Source organism: Octodon degus, unplaced genomic scaffold, assembly GCF_000260255.1.
Source record: "Octodon degus isolate 3935 unplaced genomic scaffold, OctDeg1.0 scaffold00298, whole genome shotgun sequence".
Classification (NCBI taxonomy): domain Eukaryota; kingdom Metazoa; phylum Chordata; class Mammalia; order Rodentia; family Octodontidae; genus Octodon; species Octodon degus.
Window position 1 is genome coordinate 133,919 of NW_004524874.1, and position 13,552 is coordinate 147,470.

Sequence of the window (13,552 nt, forward strand, 5' to 3'; positions counted from 1 at the left end):
GGGGGAGGGGAGGGAGGAAAATTTAATTGAAAATTTTCAGCTCAGTGTGGTGATCAACACCTGTGATCCCAGCACCCAGGAGGACACTGGATTAAAAATAAAATCTTGTCTTAAAAATAAATGGGTTTGGTACATTAACATAATACAGAACTCACTATATTATAACCTAGTCAAAAATTTCCTTTTAAAGAACCTCAAGTAGTATGCTAAACTAAGTAGCTGGAAGTGAAAGCCCTAGAGTTAAATGCTATTTCAGTACAATATAACCTGGACCAATTCCTTCATCACTAATGCCCATTTCCTATTACTTATAATGGAGATAAAAACAGAACTTTTGCAATCCTTGAAAGAATATACCTGAAATACACACAGAAACTTAATAATGTATGTTGCAAATGATAAATTCTCACATGGAACTAATCTTACAAATGGCACAAGAACACTTATAGTACAACTAGTCATACCTCTTTCCTGATCACCCTGGGTGAGCTCATGGCCTGGCTTTGGCAGGATTCCTATACCTTCCAACACGCACATTAGGGTGGCAGTCAGGATCTCCCTAGCTAACTCTAGTTTCCTTGACAAGTCTAGCGGTCTCACTTCCTGTCCACTGCAGAACCTGAAGAGGGCTTTCTTGCCACAATATATTTGCCCAGATCAGACATCCCTCCAACTGCATTCACCTGTCCTCCAACAATGCCCAATTAGTATGTCAACTAACTCTTCAATTTCCAAGCCCTTCTTCGTGGTCTGTAAATAATCTGCACTTGTAAAAATCCATCAGATGCTTCCCTCAAAGACTGCAACCTTATCAAAGACAAATACATAACTTTCAATAAATGTGCTGCAAAATGGAAGGAAAAAAAAAAAGATTTGGATTGCTGCGTATGGTGGTTCATGCTTGTAATCACAGCATTCAAGAGGCTGAGGCAGATGGATCACTGAGTTTGAGGCCAGCCTATGTTACAAAGTTCAAGGCCAGCCCACACTGCATAGGGAAAAGCCTGTCTTAAAAGACAAAAATGAACATAGTGTCTGTGCGCATAAAGTAAAAATGTAGAAAATTATTCTCTGGATATATAGAGCCAAAACCTTGACAATATATCTCAAGGTAATTTTTTTTTAAATTATTCTTTCAGATGCTTCATGATTATGTATTATTCTTATAACAAAAACTTTTAAGATGGGTACAGTGGCACATGGCTGTAATTTCAGCACTGTAGGGGCCTGAAATAGGATGACTACAAGTTTGTCTGGACAACTTAGTGACCTCCTGAGACCCTGTTTCAAAATAAATTTTAAAAAACACTGGGGCTCTGGGCCTGGGGTTTAATCCTCCCCATCCAGAGAGACAGGCATGCAGGCAAACTGACCACAGCCACCATCACCACCTATTCCCCAATTATTAATTTACACAAACAGTCAATATTAGATATTAATGAAGTCAGTATGTCCTCAGAACCCAAGTACTTTACTATTACTGTATAGTTCAGTATTAAGTGATATTATACCTACTACAGAATTCAGCTGTTACTCTCAAATTTCACTTAACATTAAATTAAGCTAAAGAGCCAAGTGTGGTGGTGTACACCTGTAATTCCAGCATTTGGGAAGCTGAGACAGGAAGATCACTGCCAAGTTCAAGATTAGCCTGGTCTACCTAGTGAGTACACAATCAAAGCCAAGCTGGACTATGTAGAACTACAAGATCTTGTCTCAAATAACTAAATAAATATAATTAAAGAAAGTCAGGCATGGCAGTGCAGGCCTGTAATCCCAGGCAGCCTCAAGTCTGAGGGATAATGACCCCAAATTCAAGTCTAACCTGGGCAACCTTAATGAGGTCCTGCTCATAATAGGCTACGGATGTAGCTGAGCTGGAATGCCTTAGGTTCAATCCCCAGTACCACCAAAAATGAATAATTAAGCTAAAGAAATTATGGGTATATAATATACTTGAGATCTATATAAAGTAGAAATTCCAGAGCTCTAAAAGTTAATTCTATCTTTTTATAAAAAGGACCTGAAGTTTCATTCATTTATCTTAAGAGATTACATACTTTCTTTGAACATCATAGAAACATCTCTGCATGAGCCAGAAACTGAATCATTACTATTAATATTTTTTGGTGGTACACAGGGAGTGCTGATCTATATACTGATTTCCTTTAATTTTGAAAGAATCTAGCTAAATTACCCAAACAGCGTTCAAACTTGCAACCCAGACGGCAGAGATTACAGGCCTACACCACCATCCCGTCATAAACGACTTGCTTTTAATGACTATTTAAAAATTATAACCAAGCATAGCAGCACACACCTGTAATCCCAGCACTCTGGAGGCTGAATCAGGAGATCCCTGAGTTTGACGCCAGTCTGGGCTACAAAGTGAGCTCAAGGTCTGCCTGAACTGCACAGCATGATTGTGTCAAAATGACAGGGGCCGGTAGAATAAGCGCTTCCCTGGCAAGTGCAAGGGCCTGAGTTCAAACCCCAGTTCCCCCAAAAAAGAGAAGAAAAAAAAAGAGACAGACATAAAGAGAGATAGAGAAACAGCTGAGCCAAGCTCAATGTGAGGAGTTTGGGTTCAATCCCCAGCATCACCAAAATATTAAACAAAATTTTAAAAAATAATACTCAACCAAGGATGCTGGCACACACCCATAATCCCAGCACTCAGAAGGCTGAGGCAGGAAGACTGCCATGAGTTAGTTTGAGATCAGCCTGGGCTACATAGAGTGCAAGGCCTACCTGAACTACTTGGTGATACCATCTCAAAAAACAAACCGAAAATATTACTACTACTACATTACTACTCCAGGTGGGAGCATATCTCAGAAATACACACAGCACAAAGTCTTGTTTCAATCACTAGCATCCCGAAATAATTATATTCAACACATGTTTATCGATCTAATCTCACAGTAAAGTTTGATACACATTTGTAGGTGCCTTTACTCAGGGGACTTAGGCAAGCAAGGACTACCTTGAGCCCAAGAGTTTCAGACTTATGATGAGACTCTCACCCCTTCCCATGTGAGAAGGAGAAGGAGGGGGACAGAATAAGTTTGATATATATATGCTAGTTTAACAAAAACCTTTAATGAAGTTGGGGAAGCACCTCATGGTACTTAAACCAAGCAAATACAAGGACTTTGGTTCCACCCCCAGCAATACAAAATAAAACACTAAAGGGAAAAAAATTTTAATAATGAAAATGAGCATAAAGTTTTGTTTTGAAGAACTGGTGGCTGAGCCTACGGCTTTTGCACTGAGCTACATCACCCAGACCTTTTTCTTCTCGTGTTTTTTGGTTTTTTTTTTTTTTTGAGACAGGATCTCACTATGTAGCCCAGGCTGGCCTCAAACCCATGGACCCTCCTGCCTTAGCCTCCATGCTAGGATTACACGTGTGCCACCATGCCCAGCCTTTTTTGCAATTAAACATTTTAACATATGGTCTCAAAAAATGGCTCGAGCTCAAATTTGAACCCTCTAGTTTCAGCCTAACAGAGTGCTGGGATTATAGGCCTGCACCAACACACCCAGCATAAGGAAGGTTTCTGTTTATACTCTTAACACTGTACATGCACCAATAATCATTTGGTGGTACAGATAAGTTTTACAAAATATGCATGTTAATTCCATCTTGGGAGTTTGACTAAAATCATGTATAGAACATACATTTTATCTCAGTAAAGCTTTTTTAAAAAGGAACTTGAAAGCCACGCATTGTGCACACCTGTAAACCCAGCACTCAAGAGAGTGAGGCATGAGGATCATTAGAAGTTCAAAACTACCCTAGGCTACAAAGTGAACTCAAGGCCCGCCTGAACTGCATAGTGAGACCCTGTCTCAAAATGACCAAAAGGAAAAAAAAGGCACTTGAAACAGGACTTGGTGGTACTCTGGGAAACTTAGGCTGGTGGGGCCGGGAAAATGGCTCAGTGGAATAAGTGCTTCCCTGGCAAGTAAAAGGGCCTGAGTTCAATCCCCAGTTGGGGGGGGGGGGGAGAAACAAACAAACAGGCTGGAGGTGTACCAAGTCTGAGCCCACCCTGGACAGTTGGGCAACCTAGTGAGACTGTTCCAAATAAGAAATAACTGGGGGCCTGGCCCTAGCTCAGGCCTTTAAGTGGCTGCTTCCACAAAGCTGTCAGCCTCAGGTTGCTGGAGTTCGAACCTCACACCTCTCCTGCTGGCCAAACAAAAGTGCCCTGAAGGCATTCGAGGAACCAAAAAAAAAAAAAATCCTTATTCCAAATAAGAAATAACTGGGCTGGCCAAATAGCTCAGTGGGTTAAAGCGCTTGCATGCAAGCAAGCGCAGGGGCCAGGGATTTGACTGGAATCCCTAGACCTGCCATGGCAGCCCCACCCCTGGTGCAAGCTGAGAGGTCAACTGAGCCTGCGCATGGAGGCATGCACCTGTAATCTCAGCTCTTGGGGGGGGCTGTAAAATAGGCGGATCACTACGAGTCCAATCTAGTAATGACACCCTGAACACCCTATAGACCCTTCCATATTAGAAAGGGCCGTTGAGAAAGCTCAGCAGAATAAGCACTTCCCTGGCAAGAGCAAGGGCCCAAGTTCAATCCCCGGTTCCACCAAAAAAAATAAAAAATTTAAAAATAAGAATAAAAGAACTATTAGGGCCGAGGAATAGCTCAGTGGCAGCTTACCTGACTAGCAAGTTCAAGGTACTAAATTCCATCCCCAATACCAAAAATAAGTAAATAAAAAAGTAAATAAATGGGGCTGGGAGTGTTGCTCAGTGCTAAGATCCTGTGTTCAATCTTACCCAATATTAGGCCTTAAGATGCTGTTTGAAAGTAGGAAAAGCATGTAACCAGTTACATTTTTTAATGTAAAAAATTACAGCCTACCACGTTTAACATTTTTCCATCCTTTCCTGTACTGCAGACATATCTCTGCAATAACTACAAATCAGTTATTTTTTAAAAGTATGCAGAACAGTACATTTAGCACATTTTCATTTATATAGTTTTGTAAAAAACAATTACCCTAATTTTTAGTAAAATCTTCAAATATTCAGCTCTTTGATGGATCTTACTTTGTGGAATGGTAATTCAGTTCATTTAAACACAGCCTACATGGCTGGTGAGATGGCTCAGTGGTCTAAGGCACCTACTTAGAACAAACTAAGCTAAACAAAGCACAGGGACCACGGTTCAATCCCCCAGCACCACATGCCAGCCAGCCCCGCCCCCTGGTGGGCTGAGCTGGCCACACACACACACAAAAAAAATAAATATTAAAAAAAAATAAATAAAAAAAATAAACACAGCCTACAGAACACTGCCTCAAGATATATTATTAGCTAAATACTTCAAAGGATGAAGATGCTCAACTCAAATAAGGATAATTCACTCACAGCCAAGTACAAGTTTGTAAGGAGAGAGGGGAAGAGAAAAATTTTTTAGGGCTGGGGAGATGGCTCAGTGGAATAAGCACTTCCTTGGCAAGTGCAAAGGCCCGAGTTCAATCCCCGGTTCCGCCAAAAAAAAAAAAAGAAAAATGTTTTAAAACTCACTCATATGGAAAAACATGACTAAAAAGAAATAGCCATCAAAATGTTAAAGGTTAATATTTTGCTTCACTTTCATAATTCCCGCATTGATCATGCATTATTTTCTAATTAGAAAAAAATTTCATTGCTCCTATGCTACATGGAAGAACCTTAACCCAAAATATCACACCGTATACTGTGTGATCCTATGCACAGTATAGCATTCCAGGCAAAACAAAATATGAAGACAGTAAACACTCTGTCTAGCACTTTTTAAGAGGTTCCCATGATACAATACAAACAGCCCATTGTGGCACATGTGCTATAGATCCGCCATCACTACTTTAGCAGCTTGGACACAAAATGTGGCTAGGAGCATAAAAACAAACTGGAGGATGAGGCTGGAGATTTAGCTCAAGGGGGCAGCGCCAGGCTGAAAAGCGTGAGGTGAGGTCCTGAATTCAATTTCCAGTACCACCCACCCATACCCACACACACACAAAAAAAAAAATCAGGATAGCAAAGTATTGTACTCTCTCACCATGACAGTGGTAGGGTTGTGGTTATACAAATAGCAGCATTTATCAAAGCTCACAACATTAAAAAACATATTCCACACCAGGTACAGTGGTTGCCTGTAATCCCTGCTATGTTTAGGCAGGAGAATTAAAAGTTAAGACTAACTTCAGTAACAAACCAAGCTAGCGAGACTGACTATACACAGTATAAACCTCAATTTAAAAATAAAAACTCAAAGTGACTAAAAATAAATTGCTTCTTTGTCAAGCCTATTTTTTCCAGAAGAACAATTTCACTGGAAAAAAAAAAAAAGGACTACTGATCTACTTCAAATTTCTCAGTTTACACACATGAAAATAGATTAAAAGAAACTTGCTCAAGGGTTCATTGCAAGATGATATGTTAAAGTACATATCTACATTTGTCATTCACTTCAAATTTAGGGCTCATTTTTCATTCTCATTATTCCTCAGCATTGAAGGCTATGTTTTTTTAAAGACTAGTTTCCACAAAGTGCATACACAAGTAGGATGTCAGGACTGGGCATGGTGGCACACACCTATAATCCCAGCACTCGAAAGGCTAAGGCAGGTGGATGGCTTGGAGTTCTAGACCAGCCCACAAAGTGAGCTCAAGGCCAGCCTGAACCGCACAGTGAGACCCCCGTCTCAAAAAGACAAGGAAAAAAAAAAAGAAAAACAAGTGGTTGTTAGGTCAAAATTTCAAATATTTAAATAAACTTAACATACAAATGTGGCTAAATGTGTCCTCCTCAAACTCTGCCAAACCACCACTTCACTTTTTAAAGTGAAATTTGTAAGTCAATGCTAAGTAGAAGCAAGCAGATCTGTAAAGTAGAAAGAGAGATCAATATTACACATTCAGTGTTCCAATATTGGGACGTTTGACTTATTGTGAATGGGGGCAGGGTGGGGGCAAAAACAAAACCAAACTAAACTAAGACTGTACACAATCTTTACTAAAACAGCTTAATTATCAAATAAATGAAAACTACTTTCATTTAAAGATTTAGTATACTATACCAACATAACGTCGACATGGTTTTCTAACTATCTACATAATATGGAATAATTTGTTAAAACATAATGACCATTATCTGTTTTTTCAATATGTAAGTGAATCATGCATATTTCTGTTACACAAAAACTGCAGAGTCAAAAAGAACTGGAATTTTTCAGGGGTTTAAGATGCAAAATAAAATTTACCTTTCTATCCTACGTAAGAATCGTATGAGAAAATAAGTCCACTCCTTGTGTGATAGTTAACCTTATCACCTACAGTCTCACAGGAAAAGAAACCACAGTTTCAACAGAACAGTCTCACGGACCAGGCATATAGCTCAGCGCCACAGGGCCGGCCTAGCAAGCCCAATGTCCTGAGTTCGACTCTCGGTACTAGAAAGAATACCACAAAAACCATAATAGGTATAGTGTCTGCTAAAATTTCACACAGATCCTTTGTATGACACCTACATTTTAAACCTACAATGTTAATGTAACTAGTTACACATTAGTAAGTCACACTAAAGACTCTTCCAACAGGCAAAATATTTAAAATTGTAAAAAGCTTACCGGAAGCCTGTATACTCTGCAAACTGTGATTTCCCACTATACTATTACCGCGTGACACTTATACCAAATCCACAGAGCTGATCAGCAAACTAAGAAAACAAAAACAAAACGCTAGAAATTGGAACTACCGAATACGTTAATCCCATAGAATAAAATCTGAAGTAAAAAAACTTTGAAACATCATTCTGTGTGAACACAAAACAGTATTCATGTATTAGAAGAAGGCCTTTCATATAAATAGCCAAGACTCTCAAACATCTGAGATCCTGGCTTAGTGAGATTGACTGACAGACAACAGCTGTGAAGATTTTGTATTGATTTCGTAACATCAGGACATACTTTGGGAGAAAGAATCCAAGAGATTGTTATAATGGCAAAAAATAAAACTCTGAGGATTTCATTTTGAGTTATGTGACACCCCTCCCCTTACAATGAAAGCCCCTAACAAATTCCTGTACCTTAGAATTCCTCTTTCGTTTGCCAGCATGGTTCCACAGTAATGCATCTTTCTCCCAAAGAAAACAAGAACCTCGTGGAAAAATTAAAAACACCTGACAGAATAACTGAATATAAAGAAACTAGTCTCCTCTCCACCTGCCAGCCTGATTCATTTCCCATTTTAAACCTTACTTTAGAAGTTTCGCCTTCCCTAATAGAGGATAAGGCGCCGCCCAACTTCCCAGGCCGTAAAAAAATATTTCGACCCGCTGGCACCTTTCCAGGTTACCTACTTTTCTCCTCCCGATCCTAAACCTCAATCCAGTACGTCCCAGCTTACCCTTCGGCTACGAAATATCTCTAGCTCCCAAAACCTAACAACACAAAGGTAAATTCCTAAGATTCCGCGAAGCCCTCCCTCAGGGGGTGGGGAAGAGTTCGGGGCAGCGGCCCGAGGCGCCCCCCGCTAAGCCCGGCCAAGGGGGCGGAGAGCGGGAGTGACCGCACAATCCCCGCGCCCCCACCTCCAGGCGCCCAGGCCTGCTCCTGGGGAGCTCCCCGCCACCCAGCAACCACTCGGCCACTCCTCACAGGCCCGCCAAAGCCTGCCTACCGCTCAAGAAAACGGGTCACTAGAAAGGAAAAAGCAAGAGGTGTCCGACGAGTTGTTTCAAAACATAACGGAGCCGGGGCCCCTGAGACCGTTAAACCGCGGGTAGAGGGGGGAGAAGCGAGGACGCCTGAGGCCTCTGGGGTCAGCCCGGCCGCCCTTTCGACCCCCAAGTTCACCCTCCAGTAATATCAACACTCCTCCCAACTCACACCAACCCCTACAACACCAGACAACGCGGGAAAAGGGTCAATACCTTGTAAAAAGCCCCGTTGGAGCCACGAACCTCCACCGTCAGCTCCGCCATGTTGGAACCGCAAAGGCCGCTGGGAAGAGATTCTAGAAACTTTCCAACCAGAGGGGAGGAGGGGGAGGGGCGTGCAGGAGGCGGGGAAGGGCGGGGAAACTGGGCGGGGACTGGGAAATCCCCGCCCCGCGCCCCTGGGGTCTCCGCGTGTGGCGCCGACGCTCCCTGCGGGGTCCCTGCGCTCCACGCGGCTCACGCCCCGGGCTCCGCCCGGAGCCTCCCGACACAATCGCCGAACTCTGCGGACCCGCCCCGTCCCCGCCCACTAGCGCGGACGGCGTGATCTGCGGGGCGGGGCGGAGAGGCCCGCGCGCTGGGGTTCCGCCCCTCGCGGTCCCAGGCCGGCCGCCGGGAACGGCTTCCACACCGAGGGAGGAGAGCGTTCTGGGGCTCCTGTCGCCCCCGCTGAGGTAATCTCTGAAGGGGAAAGGTGAGCCTGAAAATCCTACGTACTGTTCTGCTCCAGCCTCTCCCTCGGTTTTTTAAATGTGCTCTCAGATTCCACAGTTGACACCTCTTCACTTAATTTGGCCAGCCCTCCTGCCCACCTGTTACCACTTTAGCTGTTTAAAAGTCAAACTAAAAGCCAGGTGTGGTGATACCTGTAATTCCTACGCCCTGAGAGGCTGAAGCAAGAGGATAGCGAGTCTTTGCCCAGCCTGGGCAATTTAGCGACTTTAGTGAGTTCCCGTTTCAAAAAAAAAATTAACGAGGGGCCTGCCCAATAGCTCAGTTGTTTAAGTGCCTGCTGAAACAAAGCCCTCAAGATCAAGGTTCGAACCCAGATAGTCAAGGCAAACCAGAAATGCCCTAAAGGCATGTTCGGGCGTCCGGAAAAAAAAAAAAACAATTAATGTTTAAAGAGGACTGAGATTGTAGCTCAGTGCTGTGGCCTCAGTTGAATCCCGGGAGTGCAAAACATTATAAAGCCGGATAAGCCACTTGGAAGACTAGGGCAAGAAGATTCCCAAGTTTAAGACCATCCTGTGCAATTTGTGAGACCCTGCGTCAAAAATAGAAAGGGATGGGGAGAGCCCCCTGGGTTCAATGTCCTGTACACCAAAATAATAAATATAAAATAGAGTAACAATAAAGAGCTGAAAACCTAACTCTATGCCCAAGGACCTGAGGGTCAGTTTCGAACAACGCATACACACACCCCTAAATGTTTTTATTGCAATTTGGCAGTGTTCATCACGTGAAGCAGTGTGGATCCAGATTTATTGTTGGAAGTAATCAGGCAAACCTAAAAGACAGGAGAACAGGGTTTCTCCTACTATAACACATTTCAAGTTTGACAGCATTAAAATGCGACAAATAGATGAAAGTAGATAGGATTTTACCAGAATCTACACCAGCTCTGAAAGCAGCATGGCACAGTGGCTTCATCATTTGTTTTAACAATTTAATACAGCATTTTTTTCAAAGCGAGGCCTTTAGAGGTGGTAATAGGCCTCCTTTCTCTCAAAAAGGAAGAAGAAACTACCCTGCCTTAAACTCAAGTCCTATTGCAGGGACATAGGCATGTGCCACAATGCCCAACTTTAAATTTTCTTTAGGCTATAATTCATTTTAAAGCACACATGGGATTGATTTGTTGTTTTCATTTTTTCCATTGGTTTGTAGTACAATCATCACCACAAATTGAGAACCTTTCCATCAACACGAATCTGCTTGTTTGCGGTCACTCTCCAGCCCCCATTTTTTTCCTCCCCCAGCACTATAAAACCTTATCTCAAAAACTTAAAAGATAAAGGAAGCCTTGAGCACACTATGTAGCCCAGCTTGGCCTTGAACTCACAGCAGTCCTACTGGTTAAGCTTCCTGAGTACTGGAACTAATACATGTGTCACCACACCAGGACTTTTCCTTTTTGTCAAATATACATGTAACGTTTTATTGTTGAATATTTTATTTTGGATTGGTGGTCTTTTGGTACTGGAGAGAACATCTAGGACTTCATGCATATTAAGCAAGTACTATCCAATTGAACTATACTCCCAGATTCTTACCTCATTTTACTTATTCATCAGTTGATTAACATTTGGATCATTTCTACTTTTTACCTATTAGGAATAATGCTTTTATGAAAAATCCTATATGTTTTTGTATACACATTTATTATGGTTTATATCTAGATGTCCCCCTAAAGTTTCCTGTGGATGAGTGTACCAATGAGTTTCTATCTGAATGTGTTAGGAGATAGGGCCTAATTGGACGAGTGAATCACTGAAGGTGTGGCCTGTGTATCTCTCCCCAGCTCCCTGAGATCTCCACAGCTCCCCTTTCTCTTACGGCTTCCTGTCTGCTATGCCCTCAGCAGCTTCTCCTCTGGCTATGTCCCTCTGCCTTGTTGTCTTGCCTTGGAGCTAGCTAACTATGGATAGAAACATGAACCAAAATAAATCTCTCCTTTAAGTTGTAGGTGTTAGGTATTGCATCACAGTGACAAAGAAACAGATTTGCATATGAGAGAAGTGGTGATGTTGCTTTGACACTATTACAGACAGGTAACTTAGGTAGAAATATTATAGGGAGTCAGACAGAGCTATCCCCTGGAAGGACTCAGTGCAGAAGATAAGAATACATTAGAACTGTGGCCAGAGGCACATTTGTTGGAGGCCAGGCATCAAGCTAAGGATAGAATGGGCCTACATGCCTTCCTGAGGGATTAAAAAATACACTTACCATCATTGATATTCTAAATAGGCATCAATCACCCAAGTGAGTGAGCAGTACTTCCTGACTAATCTCTTCCAAATAAAGATCCTAGTTCCTTCCTTGTACACTTGCTATGTGACTTGCTTACTCATTAGAATAATATCACCTGAGCAGATATAACCATATAGGTTGATCATATTTTTGTCCCATGTTGTACCCATTCATGATTTTCACTGCAATCCACTTACCAGTTCCCTTTCTGTCTCAACATCTGTCCAACCTCAATAAAATTTTCTACATTTAACCTCCCTTGTTCCTTAGAATTCATTCTTCTGGCCAGGGATATAGATCTCTGGCACAGTACCTGCCTGGCAAGCGCAAGGTCCTGAGTTGAGATTAGAGGTATCAAAAAAAAAATTTTTTTTTCTTTGATTTTTGGCAAACACAAACTCATCATAGCAGACATCTAGCAAGTGGGAAATTACATTAATTTACTTATATCAACACTATCTGAGCATTTTTTGGGGGGGGGTTTTTGCAGAACCGGGATTGAACTCAGGCCCTTGCCAAGGAAACGCTTATTCCACTGAACCATCTCCCCGGCCCCCTGAGCATGTATTTAAGAAGCCTTTAGAAATGGTTTTCAGGAAGAATCTGGAAAGATTTGGAGATGCCAGCTGGAGAAGCAGCTCTAGGATCCTAAAAGCTAAACTTGATCCAGAATATCAGAATGCTGGTAAAAAGTAAAGAGTGACTTAAAGTTCAGCATATCAATACTTGATAAGATATACCTGTTCCATGTTATGCCTAAGATGTTTGATATTCAGACAGATAGTGAGGTTAAGCTTCATAGCCTAAATCATTTGATAATAACAATAAGCTTGTCTTCTGGATGGTTAACCTAAGTTTGCAGACCAAAATTAGAGAAAAAAGAAGGCTGCAAGGAAAGCCAACATTTTGGCCCTAGCCTTCCAAGGTCAATTAAGACTCAGGACATATGAGAACTTGTACTGTAGCGTCATGTAACTCTGCAGTGTCCCAAATTTTCTGATCAAGGAGATTATGGGGCCAAAGAGGAAAGTGATCGATGATGTAGAGTGTGCCTAAGGAAAGTCACATGGAGAGAAAACATTCTCTCAGGCTTTCACAGAGAGCACATTGGCCAAGCAATGGCCGTGACTCATCCACATGGCTGACACTGACAAAGGATCTACAATCTGAGGTACAGGATCTCAGGATAAATCCTGAGGGAATTTCACTGACCTTATCAGACCCAAAAGCTACAACTCTTGTTGCATAGGTCCTGCTTTATCTTGGTCTTAACCATCCAGCAGAAAAGTATAAAAACGAAGTATAAGAAGTAAAGCCATGCTGTTATGTTGAGCTGTAGGGGACTCAGGTCAACAATTTCTGACATTGCCAGTGAAGCAGAAGACCCAATACTATTATGGACTACTGGACTCTTTTAGAATATTTTGCTGAGTTAACACACCTATAATATTCAAATAACTGAACTTAACAAAAAAAGGGATACAGATAAATGTCCATTTTGTATCTGTGTATTCAAAATGGTTAGGATAGATAGTTACATTCTCTTAATGAATAGAGGTATTTGTTCTAATAGTGTTTGTAAGTAGGTATCATGTCTGCATCTTGTACAGCAATTAACCACTAGGAAGAATGTATGCAATGTGTTAATTATTGAAACTGTCCTACCAATTTGATTTGAAACTGTCTCATTGCTATTTGTTTCTCAATAAAATTACGGGAAAAAAAAATAAGAGTAAGTTCAGGATGTTTTCAGTTGAGAAAAAGGAGTCCATTGACATATGGACTCCAAGCAGAAAATGTGTCTACATTTGGCTTATGTCTTGAGAATTTGCAAGACACTGACAT

At 41.7% G+C, this 13,552-nt stretch overlaps 1 protein-coding gene across 5 annotated transcripts in view; it reads right to left on the bottom strand.

Moving 5' to 3' along the window:
- Window positions 1-9,224, bottom strand: part of Fxr1 (FMR1 autosomal homolog 1) — a 66,758-nt gene extending 57,534 nt beyond the window's left edge. For 4 of the 5 annotated variants that reach the window (XM_023707554.1, XM_023707552.1, XM_023707556.1 and 1 more), the window contains exon 1: window positions 8,945-9,223. In XM_023707554.1, the coding sequence (XP_023563322.1) occupies window positions 8,945-8,995 (51 nt within the window). In that variant the 5' untranslated portion in view covers window positions 8,996-9,223. Of the gene's footprint in view, window positions 1-8,944 lie in introns of all 5 variants that reach the window. The other variant, XM_023707553.1, reaches the window with a different exon arrangement.
- Window positions 9,225-13,552: the final 4,328 nt, after the last annotated feature.